This window comes from Bubalus bubalis, chromosome 5, assembly GCF_019923935.1.
Source record: "Bubalus bubalis isolate 160015118507 breed Murrah chromosome 5, NDDB_SH_1, whole genome shotgun sequence".
NCBI lineage: Eukaryota > Metazoa > Chordata > Mammalia > Artiodactyla > Bovidae > Bubalus > Bubalus bubalis.
Window position 1 is genome coordinate 18,130,368 of NC_059161.1, and position 24,164 is coordinate 18,154,531.

At 49.9% G+C, this 24,164-nt stretch overlaps 1 protein-coding gene across 13 annotated transcripts in view; it reads right to left on the bottom strand.

Annotated features, from left to right (window-relative positions):
* The window catches only part of CACNA1E (calcium voltage-gated channel subunit alpha1 E), a 338,709-nt gene that overhangs the window by 70,187 nt on the left and 244,358 nt on the right, over nt 1–24,164 (bottom strand). For all 13 annotated transcript variants that reach the window (XM_025285523.3, XM_044942756.2, XM_044942759.2 and 10 more), the window contains 13 exons: nt 22,726–22,838; nt 22,249–22,380; nt 21,750–21,822; nt 20,765–20,882; nt 16,381–16,448; nt 14,745–14,842; nt 10,444–10,500; nt 8,607–9,266; nt 7,903–8,213; nt 4,948–5,107; nt 3,646–3,775; nt 2,699–2,758; nt 1,831–1,937 (listed from right to left, as the gene is read on the bottom strand). In XM_025285523.3, coding sequence (XP_025141308.2) covers nt 1,831–1,937; nt 2,699–2,758; nt 3,646–3,775; nt 4,948–5,107; nt 7,903–8,213; nt 8,607–9,266; nt 10,444–10,500; nt 14,745–14,842; nt 16,381–16,448; nt 20,765–20,882; nt 21,750–21,822; nt 22,249–22,380; nt 22,726–22,838 — 2,087 coding nt within the window. The remainder of the gene's footprint in view (nt 1–1,830; nt 1,938–2,698; nt 2,759–3,645; nt 3,776–4,947; nt 5,108–7,902; nt 8,214–8,606; nt 9,267–10,443; nt 10,501–14,744; nt 14,843–16,380; nt 16,449–20,764; nt 20,883–21,749; nt 21,823–22,248; nt 22,381–22,725; nt 22,839–24,164) is intronic.

Consider the following 24,164-nt stretch of genomic DNA (forward strand, 5'->3'; position numbering starts at 1 on the left):
TTTACTGAGATCAAAACAAGAGAGAGAGCAATATGATGAATAATGTACACAAATGAATTGGTAAAATGAGATGGGAGCTTGACTTTAAAAACTGAGGGGTAAGATTTATCTCTAACAAAAACAGTGGATCTCCTTAGGACAAGGGCAGTCTTTGGTATTTTCTTCCACGAAGGAGGAGGAAGAGGAGAGCTAGGAGTCCCCTTAGCAGAGCCAGAGTTGCCTTTATTTTTATCTTGCTCTGACAGTCCACACAGGGACCAGATTGTTGGGAAAATACTTTTGTGAAATCTCCTTGGTAACAGTTCAGTTCAGTCGTACAATCTTGTCCAACTCTCTGCAACCCCATGGACTGCAGCGTGCCAGGCTTCCCTGTCCATCAGCAACTTCTGGAGCTAGCTCAAACTCATGGCCATCAAGTTGGTGATGCCATCCAACCATCTCATCCTGTCATCCCCTTTTCCTCCTGTCTTCAATCTTTTGCTTCCTTGTGAAGGGCATGAGTGACTCCACGTGAGTCTACTGGGGTTAATACACTGGTGCACATGAGGACAAGGGACACTGGAGTTGTCCTGATGGCCAGCCCAGCTCAGGGTCACAAGTCACATTCAGCCTGGTTCTCCTTTGGAGGGTCCCCCCTGGCTGGGGCAGCAATGGACACAGTCTACTTCCAGGTTCTGGGAGGTCTTAAATTCTTAGCACACCTGGGGACCTTTCATCTCTCCTACAGACAGAGCACTCCCCTATTTCAGTCACTTGAGGAACATGCTTAACTCTTCTCCCCTTTCTTTCTCTGCCAGAATGGATAGGGATGAAAGCTGGCAGTGTCTGGGGAGAAGGTAGGACAGATGATCCAAACTTGACCATTTGGACCAGGAAGGTCAAGTCTATGGAGATGCCTTGTTCCTTCCCTTTTGCAGCTGCCATTCAACGACAGCAGGTCCCACATGCTTTCTTTGTGCCCCATCACACTGTATAGCTCGTCTTGCCTAGAAGACTTGGCTTTTATTGTACTCAGAGGCTGGAGGGAATTCCACTGCCCCCCTGGGAGAGGGTGAAGCTGCTCTGACAGTGGAACAGGTCCAGACAGAGCCCAGAAGCCTGTCAACTCATCTTCTGGGGCCCTCTACCCACCAGCTGAAGGAAAAGGCACTGACAGTATGCCTACTTCCTAGCTATACCCTGGAGGGCTAGGAGAGTCCTTTCCTGAATCAGTGTTCAAAAAAAAAAAAAAAAAAAATTCCCCTAATGTAATGAACATAGTTAGCTACCTGGATGGTTTCAGACTGTTTTCCTAAGTATGCTACCAAGGAAGGTTTGAAAAGTCTTTCCTTCAGGAGTTTCACATATTAACATGGTTCTTAAGTCCCTGGAATAGCTCTGTGGGACCCCTGCTCATGAGCGGAGAATCTCCCCACACCCAGGATTCTGTGGTCCCCAACTCTGGTCTACCTGCCTCATTTTTCTTTCAAGTGGATCCTTTAATGACAGAATTAAGAAACTCAAGGATACACCAGTTGTCCCTGGTCCCACCCCGAATCCATGGGGGAACACAGATGACTGCTGTCCAGGCTCATTCATCTCAGCTCAAAGGGAGGAACACCAGGACCTTTGACTTCTCCCTGCTTTCCGTCTGCCAGTGCTCCTCATTTGGGCAGGTTAGCTGAAGCTGTAAGGCTCTCGGGAGCTCTGTCGAGGGGCAACTGGGAAGCAGACTCCCAGGGCAGTATTCGCGGGCACCACTGAGTGAACCAGCCCTGGAGAAACCCTCAGATCAGTCAGTCTCAGGAAAGAAGGAGGGAAGGAAAACGGACAGGAAAAAGAGTTACTTACGCCAGAGCAAAGGCCACCAATGCGCCAACCACCACCACAAAGTCCAGGATGTTCCACAGGTCTCGGAAGTAGGAGCCGTCCTGCAGAATCAAGCCCTGGTCTATCATCTGTAGGAGAAGGATGGGAATGGCCACCAATGAGCCCTAAGGTGCTGGTCATTCGGGCCCTGAGCTCTGGGCTCCGCATGGCAGTATCTCCACTGCCATTGCCTCTAACTCAACCCCACACGAGGATCCAAAGAACAGGAAGACAGGCCCCACGGGCTCTCTCCACTGAACTGTGAGGCCCGAGGCCCTTTTCAGAGCCACCAGGGTTCCCTTAGACTCCTTGGCTCCCAGCACCCCACCAGCCCTCCCTTTCATTAGTGGCTCAGAGCACCAGGCATTACTGCATAGGCACAGATGGGAACAATCCCAGATGGGTGAGGATGGGAACAAGATGTAAGTGCAGGTTGTGAGGGTGGCAGGGAATAGAGTGGAGGGCAGTGAGTATGGCTGGGACTATCCAAGGCCAGGAAGATTCATCCCTACCTAAGCCTTGGCCGGGACACTGGCTCAAACCAGGAAGCATGATGACAAGGTGAGAACAGTCCCCACTCCTGTGGGACTCCCACTGCCTGCCTGGGAGGGACCTGACCCCTCCCGGGGCCATTCCCACAGGTCTGTGCCAGTCTAAGGAGAGCCACGTGGTCATGTCCTGCCACGACAGACCTCGCCAGGATCTGAGGCCAGAGGAGGGGTCAGCAGAGGCCTTACTGAGCTTCTGTCATTGGCCAGGAGGTGACAGCCCTGGGGAAGGCACTGTCCTAGAGGCACAGATGGGTGACCCCCCCCAGCCCCAGAGTCAGGTGCACTCTAGTTGCTCTTACCTTTATAACCATCTCAAAGGTGAACACGCCAGTGAACACATAGTCAAAATACCTCAGCACCTGCAGGACACATAACATGGAGACCATCAGGCTACATACAGTCCTCAAACACAGGCTCTCTTGCATGCCCACCCCGAGGCCCACTCATTTCAACCTCAGAACAGAAGCTTGGAGTTATAACTGCTAATTGATGCAGGGAGGAGAGGAGCCATGGATGTTGCTGGGGCCGCATGATGTGGTGGCCAGTCCTCGGCCTTTCCCTCCCCGTGGTCAGAACTTAACATCTTGGGTCAGAATTGCCCCACAGATTTCTCCCCTGCTGGGATCCTTGTCAGTTCCAATCTTCCCTGCCCCCTCATCCCTCCTGATATCCATCCTGGGCCTCCACAAGTTGTTTTAGCTCCACATGTAGAGCTGCAGGGCCCCAGCTTCACCCGTGTCCCTAGGTCAGACTGCACATCCAGCCCATGGATGGCGGCAGCTGTGGTTGAGTCAATCAGTCGTGCTCAAAGAGCAACCCCATGGAGTGGAGCCTGCCAGGCTCTTCCATCCATGGGATTTCCCAGACAAGAATACTGGAGTGCATTGTCATCTCCTGATCCAGGGGATCTTCCCGACCCAGGGATTGAACCTGCATCTCCGTTGGCAGCATTCTTTACCACTGAGCAACCATGGAAGCCCCTTTCAAAGCCCTGGCTGGCTCTCAGGGTAACGCTCCACTGATGAGCATAAAGGTAAGCAGTGTGGTTGGGGAGTTAGGGTTGGGGTGGGGGCTGGTCGTGAAATGGTTCATACTTTGCCCCGAGGAACAGGACTGGGCAATTTCTTAAGCCCTTCCCGTCCTCCAGGAAGCTTCTTTAGTTCACTCTAATGTTGGAATGGTAGGCTCTGGGAGAGAGGAGCACCAGGGTACCATGGAGGCTGGCAGGCAGCCCCCGTGCACGCACTTTGTTGCGCTCTGAGTTGGTCAGGACGGGGTCCTCGGCCGCCAGGGCGATGCTGCTGGCTGCGATCACCAGGAGGATGCACATCTCGAAGTAGCGCAGGTTCACAATGTAGTGGCAGGCCCTGCGGATCCTGTGGGCAGCGGACGAGCCCACTGAGCCGGCCCCGCTTCCCTCCCACCCCATCCTTCTGCCCCACCCCCATACACATCAGCCTCCTCCAGACAGCCAGGCCTTGGCCAGAGGAAGCCGTGGGGAGAGCAATTTAATTTCTCAGGCACCACCCTTGATTTAAAGCCCCAGTGGGGGAAAGTAATCAGATTGGTTAGAGGCTGCAGCATGCAAGCCAAGATACATTATCTGCGTGCACATCTGAGCCACCGTGGGGAGCAGCAGCCAGCATCCAAAGACACACGCTTGGGTGGCTACACGTTGCCTTCCACTGTGCCTCAGTGTCTACTCCCCCACTGTACAGAGACTAGGGCAGAGCAAGAAAATCCTAAGAACTCTGAAACATAAAAACAGACCTTGATTCTAAGATTCCTGATGAAAGCAGCAACTGGTTTTCCCGAGCCGCGGGTATTCCGATCAAAGTGACTATTCTATCGACTGACTGCATCCTGGCTTCGGTTGGCCTGACACCTCTTAGCCCAGGTTCCTTCCTTCCCAGGGCCATGCTGGAATACTGCCCACTTGGTCACTGAAAGCCTTCTTGTCTTCCGAGACCCCGAAGCTGGTCTACGTATACATCTTGCTCACTTCCTGGGCAGAATGCAGCTTCTCTTTCAACATCCCATCTTTTCTGAATCTAACCTTCCAGATTCTTCCTTGCCCATCCCATCTCATGGCCATGACACTGGTCTGAGGAACACATCCACTTCAAAACTGATGAGCAGGGCAGCCAATGGATGACCCAGTTATCCTAAGCTTCCTATTCTCAGCTCTGTCCATCTCTGGAATATTTGGTGACACATCCCTAATAGATGTCCTCCCTTCCCAACTTCCCCCACAACCTACTAACCAAAGACTAGATGAAGGGTCCTTTCCTCTGACATTGCCCATGTTGTTCTATCCTAAATGACTCTTTAGACTATGGGCACAGAGTTCAGAGGCTGCTCATTAATTCCATGACCCACCTCAACTAGTGAGCACCCTGGAGGCTTTCAGATATCTGGCCATATTCCACCAGGAAGGCTCAGGAGGAAGACTGGACCCTCATCCCTCCTTCCCATCACCCTGCCCTGGCTCAAATCTTGGCTCAAAACCTCCAGCACCAAAGGGAGGTGGCAATGGAGGATGTCTTACGGGTTGGTAGTGCTGAAGATGAACATCGAGCTGTGGGGCACCATGGCCTTGCCCGTCTCACGCTTCTCCTTCTTCTGCTGCTGCTTCTCCACCTCCTCCTCATCCTCTCTGATCTCTGCCTCTTTCAAGGGACTGGCTTCTCCATCAGTCTTGTTGCTGACTACAAGAAGAACGTGTGGAACTCTTCAGAAACCTTGCTACATGCAGAATGGTGCCCTTCATTTTCCACTGGGGATGGGACGAGAAGGTGGGAGAGGGAGCTAGGTAACTGCCCAGCAAGGTGCCTGTGAAGGTCAGGGTGTCTGTTAAATTGCACCGAGTGAAGCCCAGGCTCTCTTCCTAGCCTTACCCCTTCCCTAATTTCAGGTGTAGAGCCTTTTGTGCCACATAAATAACAATCATGTTTCCCTAGGTAAGAGAGAATTGTTGTTTCTCTTGTAAAATTTACAAACTTACCTCTATCTAAAATCTGGATTCTTTGTATATATTTACTTAGGGCATTTTTCACATTGGTACACCTGAACGGCATATATTATTATTCCCCTTCTACAGGTGGGAAAACTGAAGTTCAGGAGATTCAAGGACCTCTCCTAAGCTCATACAGCTTGTGCTGTGCTTAATGGCTCAGTCGTGGAGGATTCTTTGCGACCCCATGGACTGTAGCCCACCAGGCTCCTTGTCCATGGGGATTCCCCAAGCAAAAATACTAGAGTGGGTTGCCATGCCCTCTTCCAGGGGATTGTCCCGACCCAGGCATTGAACCCAGGTCTCTCGCATTGCAGGTGGATTCTTTATCATCTGAGCCACCATGGGAAGCCCAAGAATACCAGAGTGGGTAGCCTGTCCCTTCTACAGGGAATCTTCCTAACCCAGGAATTAAACCGGGGTCTCCCACATTGCAGGCAAAGTCTTAACCAGCTGAGCTATCAGAGAAGCCCCTTACAGCTGGTATACATTCCCAATGCAGAATTATATCTCCTTTCAATAAAACCACACTGCAATGGAAGATTTTAAGAAGCCATGACTCTGTCTGTGGCTGCCCTTCTGGCTGCTCGTGTTCTAGTCCTGATTAACGCAGAAATGAAAATGCAATATTCGTGCAAAGATGGGTCTATGACTTCTCCCAGGATTGAGAGGATGAAGAAGCAGAGACCAAGTGGGGCTGCTGAGCCTCTACCCTCAGTTTCCACGTGAAAGGCCCAGTGCGGGGTGAGTGGCAGAGAGGACAAGACCATCAGAGCGGGGCAGGGGCACCTCTCTCACATTCCCATTCAGTGAATGGTTCTGGCCTGGAGCCTTGTGTAAGTAGCAAACCTCCAAAGTCCTGACCCCTTCCAGGTCCTTCCAAAAGGTGAGTCATTCAAAGTGTCCAAACCCCCTCTGATAATATGCTCTAACCTACAACCAAGGTCAGGGATTAACCCCAGAATGAGAACAGAAGAGGGTCAAACTTTCTTAATGTTGTGTCTCATAAGAGTATGTGTCAGCTGCTCAGTCATGTCTGACTCTTTGTGACCCCACAGACTGTAGCTAGCCTGCCAGGCTCCTCTGTCCATGGAATTCTGCAGGCAAGAGTACTGGAGTGGGCTGCCATCCCCTACTCCAGGGGATCTTCTCGACCCAGGGATGGAACCCAGGTCTCCTGCATTGCAGGCAGATTCTTCCCTGAGTCACCAAGGAAGCCCAACCCTCTTTTATGAGACATACACTACTATGACCCTCGAAAAGAGGGTCCAAAAACACTTCCTTATTAGCGCACAAAACTAAACAAGGCAGCAGGGGTTACTGGACATGTGAGATTATAAAGTAGTACCGGCATTCTGAAGAATACTTTGAGATGTATTTCACTTGAGAAGGTGAAGAAATGGAGACAGAGCAGTGAGAGAAAGAAAAACGGGGAGAGAGGACTGCTTTGTGAAAAGAAAAAAATATGGGAGGAAAAAAGCAAGAGCGGAATCCTGTGGTCACAATTCAGTGCCAAGGGGACAGATGGTGGTGGGGTTATGTAGAGATGAGTGTGGGGTTGGGGCAGGGATGGGGATGGGGTAAGTGCTTTGGGGCTGTGTTTCCCTTTAAGGTCTCACAGATGAATATCCACCACCTCCGGGAACTGTGAGAGAAAGTGTGACTAAGAGCTCCTAGGAGAAAGAGAGTCAATAGAATAGAAGATTCAAGAAATGTTAACACAGAGGAAGGTCTCAGAGGTCATCTGGTTCAACGCTCTCACTTCACAGATGATAAACTGAGGCCTCAAGAGAGACAGGGCTTTTGGAGGCCACGTGCTGAGCAGAACCAGGGCCAACATGGGCCCGCCTGCCAGCAATGGTCCCCTAACTTATCAGGTGGCCAAGCACCTGGGGGAGGGGCGGCCCAGAGAATATGCCATCAGATATCCACAAGATAAACTAAGTAGCTGAATAGACAAAGGGGTACAGAATCACATGTGATCTCTCTGAAGACTCTGGGGCTGCCACGGGCTGAACGACATTTTATGGATAAAACTTAAGGTTGAGAAAATTCTAGCTTAGTTCTCTTGCTGCTGCTGCTAAGTTGCTTCAGTCGTGTCCGACTCTGTGTGACCCCATAGACGGGAGCCCACCAGGCTCCCCTGTCCCTGGGATTCTCCAGGCAAGAACACTGGAGTGGGTTGCCATTTCCTTCTCCAATGCATGAAAGTGAAAAGTGAAAGTGAAGGTGCTCAGTCGTGTCCAACTCTTAGCGACCCCATGGACTGCAGCCCACCAAGGCTCCTCCGTCCATGGGATTTTCCAGGCAAGAGTACTGGAGTGGGGTGCCATAGGGCTAAAACTGCTGCTATTCTTTCATATGTTGAAGAAGGGTTCCATCCCACTGGTGGGGTTTTCCCTGCAGCTTTCCTGGGATGACTCCAGAACCATGCCTCCCCCAGCCCCGGGTGGGGGGTGTGGGGGAAGGGGGCGGGCCCTGTGTTCTCACTGTGCACCACGGTTGAGTCCACCAAGGGGCCCACGTCGGGGATGGTGACAGTGAGGCTGGTGCTCTCGGTGGTGGCCTTGTCCGTGTTGGCCGTGACGCAGGAGAGGTCGGGCTCGCTCTGGCTGACCCGGCCCATGTCCAGCTTCACGTCCCCCAGCAGAGCCTGCTCACTGCTGCCCTCCGGCTCCTGCTCCGTCAGGGCTGCGTCCTTCCCCACGTCCAGCTCCGGCTGGGGTGGGACAAGGGGTGTGTCGGCTGCATCCAGGGCGCCTGCCAGCCCGGAGCCTCTGGGCACCATCAGGCTGTTGGTCCTGTGAGGACAGAGGAGAAGACAGTGCTGCTCACATCGGGAAGCGATTCTGAAACGGCTGCTGTGCCTGGCGAGAGGGAAAGGTGGGGGGAGTCCGCATGGCCCTGCTGGAGAGCACGTGGCACCTGCTGTCTCCCTCCTCACCAGGCAGAGGAGCTGAGGTCCACCGGAGCGGCATCCATTGGCTTACTCCTGCACATCGTGCCCTCCCCACTCCCAACAGGGGATGCCCTGGTTTCCAGGGGAACAGATCTCACTGCTATTGTATTGACACATACTTTGTAAAAGATGCATTATACAAAAGGGGAAAGTGAGGTTCAGAAAGGCTTACATTGAAGAACCCCTAAGGCGGGCCACACTGTCTGTCTCCAGGGCACTCCTATATTGCATTTACCTCCGTAAGTCCTGGCATCGCTCTCGCTGTTCCTCCTGGATCATGGGTTCTTTGCCCCCGTGGCCGGCCCTGGGCTCATGGTCCCTCTCCCCCTCGCCGGGCACAGCTTCGTCCAGACTCCGCTCCTGGCTGGCAGACCTGCTTCTGGAGGTGGAGGAGGGCTCCCTGCCGTCGGTCCTGACGCGGCGGTGCCGGCTGCGCCGCTGGCTCTGCCTGTGCCGAGCCCGGTCCCCGAAGGTCACCACCGTCTCCCCGCTGCCCACCTCCGGCTGGGTCGGGTCACAGTTCCCGTGACAGGGCCGGGCCAGCCAGGATGGCTCCCGTTTGCCCAGGGCCAGGGGGCTCCTCTGGCTGTCCAGGGCGCTCGCCAAGTCCCCTCCGTCCCCCTTGAGGGACCCCCCGCGGCTGATGCGCTCTTCCTCACACTTCTCCAGCCCCAGGCCCAGAGCTAGCCCCTCGATGGCCCGGGGTCTCCGGTAGAGGCTGGGGTGTGCGCTGAGCGGGTTGAGGGGGCTCAGCGGGTTGAGGGGGTTGAGGGGGTTCATGGGCGGGGCCTCCTCCTTGTTGAGGGCCTCCTGGCTGGACATCTGCATGTGCCTCCTCAACTGGCTGGTTCGCTGCTCCCACACGGACATGTGATGCCGGCGCCTCCGCTCCCTCCTGCCAAAGGGGAGAAGGTGAGGGCGAGGTCAGAACAGCTGGCCAAGGGCCGGGGAGGGCGGCCACGGGGGCCCAGACCAGCCCGCAGCGGCCAGGGCACAGGGTCAGGGGGAAACACACGGTGGGGAGCAAACGGGAGAGCCCAGGACCTGCAGACAGGAAGCACAGAAAAATGCGAGGGGCCAAGTGGGTGGCTGGACCAGTGCCCCCCAGTTTTGTGGGGTCTCCCGCTCTGATCCCTGCCCTGAAGTAGCTGAGGAGGGGCGAGGGCAGCCCAGGACCGAGTCCCGGTGGCCAGGGCCTGCAGACAGTAGTACGAAGGTTGCCAGGTCTTCACTCCCTGCTCCCCTTTGCTTTCAGGGCATCAACCTGTACTCTCTCTATGCACGGCAATGGCCCTTAGTTCAAGGTCAGAGGCCTGCCTTCCTCCTCCTCTCCCTCTCTTTCCCTTTCCCATGCCAGCCCGGGAGAGCTAAGGCTGAGAAGTACAAGGGCAGGTCCTATTAAGGGAGACTGACGACAGCAGGGAGCAGACCCATGTTACAGAAAGTCTGGGCATGACCCTCGCAGTGATGTGGTGGGGTCTCTTCCACAACCACTGATAAAATCCAAGGGTCTCTATGTCCAGGGACCACGAGCAGCTCATACTCAAAACCATCGCTGAACAGTTCAGCTTGGAGGCCTAGCTGACCATTCACGTGGCAGCAGGAACACTCAAACGTGACACAGGGTGGGCTTCCACGGGTGGTGGAAGGTGGACGCTTACACCTGCACACCCGTGTGCCCGTGGGCGCACCTCTAGAGCCCGTGCAAGGGATGCTCACAGGTGCCCACGCACATCCTCATTGGGGCCCACACGAACTGTCCACAAGCGCCCGCATGAAAGGCACCCCACTGGCACAAACAACCCACGCTGACACATGTCCACTCACGGGCCACACGGAAGAGCACACTGCACACGGGGTCACATACCTGAGACGCACACTGAGAAAGGCACACGGTGGAAGGTGCGGAGGGGCAGATCCACAAACCACGTGCACGGAACGCACACGCACACGCCACGGCCCACACGGACACGTGCACGCCCACGCCACTCTGTCCCCGGCAAGGACAAAGACACGGTGTCCCCGCACCCACACGTAACCACTCACAAACACGCAGACCGGTACACACATACAGGTGGCTGCTGCGTGGCTCCCACATCGACATGTGGTGTCTTCTCCTTCTGTCTCTTCTGGGGAAGAAAAACGGACAGGTTCAGTTCACCCCCACCTCTAGGACCCGCCAGCCCCACGGCCACCAGCCGATCTCCAGGGAGAGGCACAGAATCCCCTAGGTGCCTGCTGCCCTCTGTACACGCCCAGCCATCAACTCTCCAAGGGACTGGCCTTGGTTCCTTGCTGTGTGCAAACATACTGATCTAATATATTGAAGCGAACATGCAGGCACGCACAGGGTTTCTCAGTTCATAGAAGCTTTGGACGCTCAGTCATCAAGCCCTGCTGGCACTCAGGTTTCACCTAAGTGTCCTTCAGAGACCTATTCTGGAAACCCTGTAAACTTGGATGAAGTTCATTTGGTCCTGATCATATCTAGGATATTCACAAAGGTATGACTTCCCAGCTCATCCCTCTCATCTCACACAACATGCAGGGAACAAATGCTCTAGCGTGCACACCATTGGCCCGTGGCCAAAGACAGGGCCATCGCTCTATGGGCTGCCATCCACATACCTCAGGATGTGAGTGGTGCCCCCTGCACGTGTGCACCCTGGTGGCCATGGCCGAAGGCCTTGAACACTCTGTCTATTCAGCTGGGTAAAGCAAGTATTACCCTTCCTGGCCTTGTGCAGGGAAAAATCTCTTCTACACACACACACACACGTGCTATGTCCTTTCAATCACAAGGTCAATGGAAAGTCAATGGAAGGGAGAGGGCATCACCCACAAAGGCAAACAGGAAAAATGGAGCTGTCAGCACAGGGTCAGTGCTCAGGTGGAGAAAGACATGTCTGGGACACTTGTGGAATGAGCCTGCCCCAGTTCCTGGGGTGACAAACCCAGTCTGGCCCAACGGACCCTGCTTGGACCTGGGAGGTTGGCAAATGTGGCTCCTTTCCTGATGAAACTGACACCCACCCATGGAAAATACGCAGGCAAACTAGTGTTGCTCAATCGCCATGTCCACATCTGCAGCCTTGGTCCACGGTGGGCAGGAGGAACAGAGGCAGCTGGTCTGAGCCTGGAGAGGCCCAGGGCACAGGAGCACCCCTGGGCTGGATGTGGCCAAGACTGTGGAGATGCCTGTGACTAGGTCCCCAACATCCCTCAGCATCAGTGGCTGCCATGCACGTGGGGCAGCCATGCCAAGGGGCATGGTGGCAGAAAGAGAAGCACACACTCTAGACAGGCAGCATGCATGCCCACCAGGAAAGCACCTTCCACCAGCTGTGCAGTGATACCTATGCAGTGATAGCTCTACAGATATGCATGAGACCTGGGTTTAATCCCCGGGTCAGGAAGATTCCCTGGAGAAGGAAATGGCAACCCACTCCAGTCTTCTTGCCTGGAGAATTCCATGGACAGATAACCCTGGCAGGCTACAGTTTATGGAGTCAGAAAGAGTCGGACATGACTGAGCGATTAACACTTACACCAGCTATTTGCAAATTCTCAAGTCGTCACACACTGGCCCTCCAGAAGCACGTGTGGAAGAGGGTAAATACGTGGAAGAATTTTCTGCATGCTCACAAGTGTGCGTGCACACATACACACACACACAGAGGCCAGGCCAAAGAGAAAACCAACCTCTCATTTCCACACAAATCAGATTCACACTTCAAACTTCACTTCCCCACTTACACATACAAAGATCCAGATTCACATCCCATCACAACCATTAGTACATCTTCAACATTCCTGCAATCACACAGAGAAGCATCTCCCCAATTTACACGCATGTGACCTCACACACACCCTACAAGGACCATGTGGACAAGGACAGGTGGCTGGTATTCTTCATTTCAAAGATGGAGAAACAGGGACTCTGAGATGCTAAGAGGGTCTCGCTCTAAGGTCACAGCACTGAGGGACAGAGCTAGGTCTAGCCCTCAGGTTTTTTGGTTTGTAATAATGTTCTAGCCACCACATTCGCACTCAGTCATATAGTCCAGAAGTCAGGGGTCTGGGCCTGCATGTCCAAACACACTCTGTTGTTCAGCCAGCTGCAAACTCATCACACCCAAAGCCTGTATCTCTGCTCACCTGGGACGGTCACAGTGCTCCTCCCACCTCACTGTGCCTGGATACGCACGCAGCTCACTCCCTACGGCCATGCCTACCAGCATCTCATTCATTCTTTCATCCCATAAATAGTGAGTTTCCACTCTGGGCCAAGCATGCTTCCCCCTCATATCTCCAAACCCACTCCTCCTCCAGGTTTCCTCATCTCAGGAAATAGAACCACCCACTCCTAAAGTGGCAGCCAGCTCCACCCACCAGCATGTTTGGATACCTGTGTGTATTTATTTTTAGCCCAAACTCATGAGTGCAGGGAAAGTGGGGTAGAAACTGCTCGAGGCTCAGAGAAAATTCTAGGGAGGAAGGAGTCGTTTCATCTTTATCGATCTTTAACGAATTTTGGAGTGGGTTTTTTTCCTCACTCACAGAGGAGGGGCCCAGAGGCCAGGCCTGCCTTCAGTTTTGAAAGGCGAGAACAAGAGGACAGCGATGCAGGGGAGGCCCCACACATAACTCTGGGATGTCCCTACAGGGCGAGGCCGAGGACACTGAGAGCCTTTCACATGAGCTCTGGGAAGGGAAGGGCTCCTCGCTGATCAGTTTCAAGTAACAGATGACAGGGTCTGGGTCCAGCTGGACACAGGTCCAGCTGCCAGGTGCCTCAGACCCTCCCCAGACATACCCCAGGACCCCGCACACAGTCCTCATGTGGGCCCAGAAGCACCAACAGGAATTCCGTGGTTCTGTGGTCAGCCTCTCCCCCAAGGTCCTTCCCCAGTGCCACGCAGAGGTCAGCCGCCCAAAGGGCCCCACGGTCTGCTAGTTCCACCAGCAGCCACCAGGGCCAGGCTGGATCCTCAAAGAGCATCTACACTGGCTACTCTAATGTATCACCCCCTATTTTCTCTCTAATCCACTCCAGCTGGATTTTGTTCCCACTGGGCCATGTACATGGCTCTCTTGAAGTTCACTAACTGTTAATTTTGCCAAATTCAATGCCCCCTTTTCTGTCCTCATCTCATGTGATCTTTCAGTAGTCCTGAGCTCCTCTGTCCATTTCTTCTTTCCAGAAGCGTGTTCTTCTCCATGTCCCCAGGACACCCTGCTCACCTGCTCTCCTCGTGGGTTTCTCCTTGAACACAGGGTGCTCTCTGGCCTCTGGCCTCAGCCTCTCAGCCCACCTATACCTGGGTCAGCTCTCCTGGGATGACAGCCTAAATGCCATCCAAATGCAAATGCTCCCCCCAGTCCTTATTTCTAACCCTGACTTCTGAGCTTCAGACACACGTGGCCAATAGCCCATTCGGCATCTTTACTTGTTCATCTTATATGCATCTCAGATTTAATGCCATCAAAAGGAACATTGGATTTCCACCATCTTCAGGCGAGCCATAAATACCACCACCACCTCTCTAGTTACACAGGCATCAAACCTTAAAACCTGGCAGAAATGTTTGTTTCTCCTTTTTTTTTTTTTCATCTCTACTTCCATCACATTTATTCCATCAGCTCATCCTATTGGTTCTCTCTCCAAATACAGACTGAATGAGATGAACTCTCATCTCCTCTGTTGCTACTATCATGGTCTAAACCACCACTAACTCTCACTGCTTTACTCGAAGAGCCAATCTCTGTCTTCCTGCCTCCAGTCTGGGCCCCTTCAGTCCATTCTCCACAGAGCAGAGTGACCTTTTCAAGTATAAACCAAATCCTACCCATCCTTCCCCTCTAGACCCTCCTACAGTCGTAATCAGAACAAAAGCAAAGTCCTTCACTTGAGCCTTTAGGACCTCCCCGGCCATACCTCCTTCTCTTTCCCCTTGCTCCCTCCACACCAGCCACGCTGGGACCTTACTGGGAATGTTCCATCTTCATAACATCACACAACCATCTTCTACACATTTAGGTCTCTGCTTAAACATCCTCTCTTCAGAGAACTCCTCCCAGATTGCCCAAAGGTACTGTACCCAATTCCTATTTCTCTGCCTTAGTACCCTGTTCTACTTATTTTATAGAAGATCTATCTAAAATTATTTCTGTGCGTTTATCAGCTATCTTGCTCACTGAAATAAAAGTTCTGTGAAAAAAGAGACCCTGACCCTGTCTTGGTCAGCACTGTATTCACAGGACGCTTCCTGGCACAGAGCAGGCTCCCTCCAAGGGTCAACAGCTGTGGAGCTGAGCACTGGGCTGTCGACACAGGAGCCCAGGGGTCTGTGACGTGGGGACAGCGACTCACTCGATGGAAGGCATGTTGGGTGCAGACATCGGGCTGACCTCCTTGGCCTTCTGCAGCGCATGCTTCTGGTTGAAGGCCTCCTCTTCTTCTTGTTCATCCTAGACATAAAGTAGAGATGGCATTGTCTGGGATCCCCATGAAGGAGAGTAGCTTCCTCGGCCCTGCCCAGAAGGGCTGAGGGAGCTTCTGGAGACCTGGAGAAGCGAGGAAAGCAGAGCAAGAGGTGAAACAGGCAGAGTGAGGTCAGGTTGGCTCACAGACCTCTAGCAGCTAGCAGTCAGGCCTCCTGAGACAGCAGCCTCCACAGCCCTGGCGTGGCCAGCTGTCCTGGCCCCCATCCTGCCCCACAGGCCCCCCATGTTTCCTCAGGAGAGACTTGAAGGTCTACCCCAAACCCCAGCCCTCAGTGGAGGTGGCCAGGGTTGTAGAGGTCAGAGGCCAGAGCTGACACTTCTCGGATGCTCTTCAGTGTCCGGAAGTGATGGAGAAGGACCTTCCAGGCAGAGCTCCTGAGATGAACGCCACAGTCCTCATCACACCCTCTTCCCTGCACAGCTAAGTGACCCCTACCCTGGTGCTCAGGCAGGGATCTCAGCCCCTCACCCACACTGCAGCTTATAAATGTCTTTCTATGTGATGACGGCACGGAAACCCGGTTCAGGTAAAATGACTAGAGCTACTAAGATTACATACGTTTTCAAAGACTGCTCTGGTTTTTACACACGTCCTTTTGCTTCATCCTTACTGTCCTCCTGAGAGGTATGCAAGGCAGATATAGCATTCCCTTTTTTTTTTTTTTTAACAGATGAAGGAAGCAACACTAATAGAGACCAGGGGTCATGTCTAAGCTAAAAGGGCCAGTAAGTGACAGATGTGTGACTCACAGCCAGCTTTTCAGCTACAAGAGCTTACCCTGTCTGCAGGTAAGAAGACCCTTGAGAATGCAGAGAAGAGCAGGTAACCCTCAAGGAATACATGGAAAAAGCTCATAAACATCACTAGGATGCTATAGATTTTGCCTTAAACCAAATTTGTATTATGCAGGGAGAAGGTTTCACTCATCTCCCCAGACAATCCCACTGCAATTGTATTGCCTCTACTCCTGAAGACATGACTCAGAGGAAAGAAAGGAACTGTACTTTGAGAAATACGGTGTCTGGCTTCTTTGAAACTCATGGAAACTTCCCCCAAGATGAAGTGAGCACTGGAATACCCCAACAGCCACAGTCCTGGACCCTCTCACCCTCAAACCCAGAAGGGTGAAGGCACATGATTGAGGTCACACAGCCACAGGTCACAGGAGCAGAGGTGGAACTTAAATCCAAGACTCTGGTGTTTTCTCTATTTTCCAAGTCATAAGCCTGCAAAGGCTATCTTTGAGAGTCTGCAATGACTAAGTGATCATCCTCAATATCCAATGAGAGGCCCCATCTGGTCCAAGGCTCGGCAAACTCAGTGAGAGTGAACCAGGCTCCCTTCATGGATACATGTAGCTCTCCAGGTGTCCATGAGCTCCCAGAAGGGGCCTTCCCTGCAGGCCCGAGCCAGGCAGTGCAGGCTTCTGGAGGTAGCCCCAAAGCCTAGTGGGCACCCAATGGCCCAGAGAACCATTAGATCCCTGGAGAATAAGGCTCACCTTGGTCAGCTCCTGGGCGTTGGCCAGATTGTCCACAGCGATGGCCAAGAACACATTCAGCAGTGTGTCTGGGGCAATGAGTTAAGGATGGGCAAGTAAGAAAAGCAAAAGGAGCCCCAGCAAGGCTGAGAAGGCATCTCCATGCCTTTCCTGTCTGGAACACCAGCAGGGACAGTCACCCCAAAGAGTCACTTAAGCAGGGACTGTGTGCCGGGGGGGAGGAGATATTATGCAGCTCTGTTTGAAGGATAATATATCTTCTCTCCTTCCACATATCATCTCTTTGCACTGGACAAAGAAATATACCTGAATCAAACCCCCCAGGGAAGGGGGAGACGGAGGGAGGAGGCCTTTGCACAGTTACAGCCTCTAATTACAGCAACATCGAATAGAGAACCACTGAACAAGACGGGTAGGGAACAAGAGGTAGGAGTTCATCTCTCCTTTCCAGGAGGCTAGAATTGAAGCCCAGTCATGCTAGTCTGACCTTAAAGATGAACAACAACAAAAAATGAGATTCTCCAGACTCATTACTATCTCTCAGTAATGGGATGCTAACATTTCTCAATCTTCTTGTCCTGGGAGGCTCCCATATTTCATTTAACAAAATGTCTCAGGGCACACAAGATCATTATGGAGCCCATTTCTATTCCACGTTCTAACCTCAGACGTCCCAATTTTCCAATTATCCTTGAGGCTCATGTGTTATGGAACATACATCTGTTTTAGCACAAAAGTCCAGGTCTGACTACCCTCAGAGTAACAGGAAAATTAAGGTGCCGCTATTAAGGCAAACTGGCCTTCCATTTCTGTGACTCACTGCCTAGCTTTCTCTATATGGGTTTCTCGTGTTTGTTTATAGTCTGCTCTGGCCTTTAGAAGTTTTCAGAGCAGAAAACTTAGAGGAACATCTATGCTCCGTGAGACTGTGGAAAAGGCAAAAAATACATCTGCAACACATGGCTGTCCCCTTTTCACTCGAGTGATCTCAATTCAAGACAAGTCCCACTTGCCCAAAACATCATGTAGAAGTTTCTGGTCTGTGGAATATTCAAGTAAACTATCTCATTTTACTATTTACAACTAATGAAGGACATAGATATTGTTTCCTCTTTTCAGATGTGAAAACTAGAAGTTCAGAGAGGTTAAGTGACTTTCCCAAGGCCACACAGCTGGTAAGCAGAACTGCTGGTATTAAAACCTAAATCTTCCTTGTCTAGATCCCAAGACTAGTCATGGGTTTGGGAATTAAATGCACTTTTTTTCTAGTCTCCCATTATAATTTAGTAATTGACTTTGATCAACTTATTTCCTCTAAGATTTGTAAGGTAAGGATTAGATGAAATAGTGCCAAAAACCATTTCGTATGAGGTCTTATGAATAGCACAAGTATGATAAACACTAGCTATGCTCAGCAGTATGAGCATTAATCACAGTACTGAGAAGAGAAGCGAGAAGCAAAGGAGACAAGGAAAGATATAAGCATCTGAATGCAGAGTTCCAAAGAACAGCAAGGAGAGATAAGACAGCCTTCCTCAGCGATCAGTGCAAAGAAATAGAGGAAAACAACAGAATGGGAAAGACTAGAGATCTCTTCAAGAAAATTAGAGATACCAAGGGAACATTTCATGCTAAGATGGGCTTGAAAAAGGACAGAAATGGTATGGACCTAACAGAAGCAGAAGATGTTAAGAAGAGGTGGCAAGAGTACACAGAAGAACTATACAAAAAAGATCTTCACGACCCAGATAATCACGATGGTGTGATCACTGACCTAGAGCCAGACATCCTGGAATATGAAGTCAAGTGGGCCTTAGAAAGCATCACTATGAACAAAGCTAGTGGAGGTGATGGAATTCCAGTTGAGCTCTTTCAAATCCTGAAAGAGGATGCTGTGAAAGTGCTGCACTCAATATGCCAGCAAATTTGGAAAACTCAGCAGTGGCCACAGGACTGGAAAAGGTCAGTTTTCATTCCGATCCCAAAGAAAGGCAATGCCAAAGAATGCTCAAACTACCGCACAATTGTACTCATCTCACACGCTAGTAAAGTAATGCTCAAAATTCTCCAAGCCAGGCTTCACCAATATGTGAACTGTGAACTTCCTGATGTTCAAGCCGGTTTTAGAAAAGGCAGAGGAACCAGAGATCAAATTGCCAACATCCGCTGGATCATGGAAAACGCAAGAGAGTTTCAGAAGAACATCTATTTCTGCTTTATTGACTATGCCAAAGCCTTTGACTGTGTGGATCACAATAAACTATGGGAAATTCTGAAAGAGATGGGAATACCAGACCACCTAACCTGCCTCTTGAGAAATTTGTATGCAGGTCAGGAAGCAACAGTTAGAACTGGACATGGAACAACAGACTGGTTCCAAATAGGAAAAGGAGTACATCAAGGCTGTATACTGTCACCCTGCTTTTTTAACTTATATGCAGAGTACATCATGAGAAACGCTGGACTGGAAGAAACACAAGCTGGAATCAAGATTGCCGGGAGAAATATCAATCACCTCAGATATGCAGATGACACCACCCTTATGGCAGAAAGTGAAGAGGAACTCAAAAGCCTCTTGATGAAAGTGAAAGTGGAGAGTGAAAAAGTTGGCTTAAAGCTCAACATTCAGAAAACGAAGATCATGGCATCCGGTCCCATCACTTCATGGGAAATAGATGGGGAAACAGTGGAAACAGTGTCAGACTTTATTTTTTGGGGCTCCAAAATCACTGCAGATGGTGACTGCAGCCATGAAATTAAAAGATGCTTACTCCTTGGAAGGGAAGTTATGTCCAACCTGGATAGCATATTCAAAAGCAGAGACATTACTTTGCCAACAAAGGTTTGTCTGGTCAAGACTATGGTTTTTCCTGTGGTCATGTATGGATGTGAGAGTTGGACTGTGAAGAAGGCTGAGCACCGAAGAATTGATGCTTTTGAACTGTGGTGTTGGAGAAGACTCTTGAGAGTCCCTTGGACTGCAAGGAGATCCAACCAGTCCATTCTGAAGGAGATCAGTCCTGGGATTTCTTTGGAAGGAATGATGCTAAAGCTGAAACTCCAGTACTTTGGCCACCTCACGCGAAAAGTTGACTCATTGGAAAAGACCCTGATGCTGGGAGGGATTGGGGGCAGGAGGAGAAGGGGACAACAGAGGATGAGATGGCTGGATGGCATCACTGACTCGATGGACGTGAGTTTGAGTGAACTCCAGGAGTTGATGGACAGGGAGGCCTGGCGTGCTGCGATTCATGGGGTCGCAAAGAGTCGGACACAACTGAGCGACTGAACTGAACTGAATATTTTTGAGAACTTATTAGGTGGAAGGCTCTGTTCTCTGTTAACATAGAGAACTACCATATGATCCAGAAATCCCACTCCTGGACACGTATCTGGAGAAAACCATAATTTGAAAAGATACATGGACCCTGATGTTCATTGCAGCACTATTTACAATAACCAAGACATGGAAGCAACCTAAACGTCCATCAACAGATGAATGGATAAAGAAGACATGGGACATTTATACAGTGGAATATCAGTAGCCATAAGAAGTAATGAACTAATGACGTGCAGCAACGTGGACAGACCTACAGAACATCATCCTAAGTGAAGTGAGCCAGACAAAGGCAATGCTGTCGCCTATATGTGGAATCTTAAAAAACGATACAAATGAAGTTATATACAGAATAAAAGTAGACCCATGGACATAGAAAACAAACTTACGGTTACTATTATTAAAAGGGAAAGAGGGGAAGGGATAAATTAGGAGTTTGGGATTAACATACATCCATTACTATAAATAAAACAGAAAACCAACAAAGACCTACTGTATAGCACCCACAACTATACTTGATATTTTGTAATAACCTATAAAAGAAAAGAGTCTGAAAAAGAACATATATATATATATAATTGAAACATTTTTCTGTAACCTAAAATTAATATAACATTGTAGATCTACTATACTTAAACAAAAATAAATGTTTAAAAAAAACATATAATTAATTCATTAATATTATAATCCGGTTATTACTATTTCAGCCTATAGTGATCTCTGTCCTCTCTTATTTTCCCCAGTTCATAGTCCCTCCAATCATTTACTATAACAGACTCACATGATTTTACCTGTGATGATAATCTGATAACCTGGATGTTATGATATATGATAACTGGGATGATACTCTATCTTATTTATACTCATCTTTTACCCAAATAGCAAATGTTCCTTAAGAGCGGGATCCTGGTTTCTCTGCACCTAACACTGTCTACCCCATTGCTACCCACCCTCTACCATCACCAGCATCACCACCACCACGGCTACCTCCTCCTCCTCACATGCTGGTCTAGGCCGGCAGAACAGAGAAGCATTTAAAAAGGATACAGTTTCCAAACAAGGTGAGCACAATGAAATAGATTGCAGACCACATGCCCGAGCTGACCCCACCCTGGGAGCGGATCCCATTGTACATCACCTCATTCCAGTCCTCACCCGTCAGGATCTACACAAAGCACACAACAGGCAAATTAGAGACCTGGGTTGGATGAGAAAATGGGGTCAATGGAAAGGCGAAAATTCTGAGTCTGGGTCTTTTCCATTTACCCTCTTGTCAGGGAGGAAAAAAAAGTCACACCCATGAATAATCCTCAACTGCCTTCTGATATGTAAGAGAATTTTAGCCATTGAAAATGGAAGAAGAATATCAAAAGGAAAAGTTCTATTCCTCAAAACGTAGAATCTGCGGTCTCCCATCCCACACCTCAGCTTTGCCAAGCATACGGGAACCACACAGATCAGGTGGTTCAGGCACTGATGGACTATCTTCTGGAGCTGCGAAGATACAGCTCCTGAGACAGCAGCACTGTTGGAAAGAGCCTCAAGGGTTCCAGTTCCAGAAAACTGAGTTCTGGTTCAGTCTCATATTCTGGCTAAATAGAGTTCTCCTTTAGCTCTTAAACATCACCAGTTTTGAGTTTCCTCCCATGATTAAAAAAAGAGAAAAAAGGATTGGGTGGGGGTGGAAAAGATTCTTCATTAAATGGACATGTAAGTTAGAAGGTACTTCAAATTTCATAAAACCAGAAATGTGATGTTACTGAATGTCTTTGACTTAATTAACATCTCTTGCCAACTCACAAATGTAGGGAGAAGGCCAATGAGATCATCACAACAGAGCTCTTTTATTATTCGTGAGAACAGAGCTATAGAAATCCTAGGAATTGCAGTGGTGATGAGTACTCAGTAAGCAAAAGTAGTAAGTACTGCCTGAGAGGAGCCTGGAGAGGAAAGGGAGGATTCTTTTACAACATCATCACCTTGGAGGATGTGCACCAAGGGATCCCAAGGAACATTTTTAACATCCTCATACCTGGAATACAGTCATGATGGCTGCAGGGAAGGTGTCAAAGTTTGCGGAAGGAGTCCCATCATTAAAGTTGAACCTGAAAAGGAGATTCAGAGAGAACGAAATGAAAATCTCACCCCTTTCCCCTTTCTTCACATCCCTGTCTTCCCTACTCTCCTCCCATTCCAGTAACTTAGGAAGATGGTTTTAGTGATTACTACCGGGAACTGTGCACTTGAAGGGCACTGGTGATGGGATCTGGACTTATCTTGACTCACAAGACCCCAAGCTGCACCTTTCAGGGGCAGCTCCAAAAGGAGAGGTCCCCTCAATAAGAACCCTGTATGGTGTGGAAGGATTAAAAACAGAGACATTCATTTCACACATAAGGTGCATGGTTGATTTGGCCCATGGACATGAACAAACACATGGTAATATGGTGAACAAACTGGTGACCCCAGAGCTCACAGGATGAAGATGAGGTTTTGAGGCTGCTTTGGCTGGAAACTTCATTGGTGCTTACCTGCCCCCAAACAGCTGCATTCCTAGCAGAGCAAAGACAACGATGAAGAGGAAAAGGAGGAAGAGTAAACTGATGATAGACTTCATGGAACTCATCAAGGAGACCACCAAATTCCGGAGAGATGCCCAATACCTACAAAAACCCAGACAGCATTATGGCAGTGAACCGGATACCAAATTACCCCCAGGCCCAGTTGGGCATCTGCCTGGAGACCTATGAGGTAAGCTGCATCTGGATACTTGTAGGAAGGAGAGATGGAGCAATAATGTGGCTCCCCTCAGGAAGGTGGCACAGGAGCTGGCACTCAGGCATTTTCCTGGGTTTGGTCTTTGGAGATGGAAGAGAAGCTGAAGCGTGGAGTAGAAAGTGGGGTGAGGAAAGGGATCCTGTGGTGAGGATGTAACGCAATATAATGTGGCAGAGAGGAGCTTCCATGCCCAGAGGTGGTTGGGAAGAGTCTAGCTTCTAATCACTTACTTGGTTATTTTAAATATTCTTAGAAGCCGGAGAGCTCGCAGGACACTGATTCCGAAAGATGTACCAGGTCTGAAGATGGCCCAGACTACTTCAAAGATGCTGCCCACTGTGACCTAAAGAGCCAAAGCCAGCCACAGTGAGAAGAAGAAAAGGCAAAGGGGGGAGGAGGGGGAGGGGGAGGAGGGATTCCTCAATCAACAGTTCTCATTGGGCTATTCGGAAGTTAAACCTTTCCCTCCCCACTCTGCCTCCCTCCAATCTTCTTCTTCAAAAGTCGCTCAGTCCTGTCTGACTCTTTGCGACCCCGTGAACTATACAGTCCATGGAATTTTCCAGGCCACAATACTGGAGTGGGTAGCCGTGCCCTTCTCCAGGGGATCTTCCTAATCCAGGGATTGAGCCCAGGTCTCCCACACTGCAGGTGGATTCTTTACCAGTGGAGCCACCAGGGAAGCCCATCTCCAACAGGACCACCTATTTGTAAAGGCTGCCAAGGAAAAATGAGACTCTACCACTTCTCTCCCCACTCTCCTCGCTAAACTTCCTCCTTCATACTGTAGATTGTTTTACCAACTGCTCTGTCTTTCTTGAAACCTACAAGTCATTCACCACTTTGACAGCTGTACTGTTCTTATTAAAACACCTTGAACAGACAGACAAAAGAGCAGCCCTCAAACAAGAAAACAAATTTAAATGAATACAGGTTGCTTTCCAATAGAAAAACTTCTGAGAAGGTCCACATTCTCTCACTGGCCTAGAATTTAGTGCTAACAAGAATATTTCAGTCACCTGTGCATGAAATGTCTTTCAGGCACTCAGGCCCCACACACCTGGATGTGATGGTACTAATTAGTGGCATAGAATCTGATTGCTATAGGAAGCAGCAATGTCAAATTAGCCATTCAATTTGTTTTATGTTTTAATTATATGTTTATTGAAGGTCTAATACATTCCCCACATTGCACTAGGAGAAATAACAGAAATTAATCCTCACAGCAATGCTGAAAAGTATGTACATAAGGGAACTAAGATAAAAATGGTCTTTCACTAGTTCTTATGCCTGAAAATTGCCTCTACCCAGAAGCATATGTTCCAAGTTAAAATGCAGGTTGGCAAGTGCTCAAAATCGTTAGCACCTAACTGGAGATTTGGCAGAAAAAGAAGTGGGTTTGGCAGAAGGAGAGGTGGTTCAGGAACCCAAAGTTTTGCAACCTAGTTCTGCTGCTAACTGGCTGTGTGAACTTGCACACGAGGTCCCCTGTTGACTCATGTGTAAATGGGTAGCCTAATTCCCAATGCTTCACATCGTGGGCAGGACTGAAAGTGGCAGAGGAGAAAAATGTATGTGAAAGCACCTTGAAGAGCATTGATAATGCACACATTTATGTATCATTATTATTTAGGAATGTGGACACTGGGTGAAGTCTATGTGGAGACTT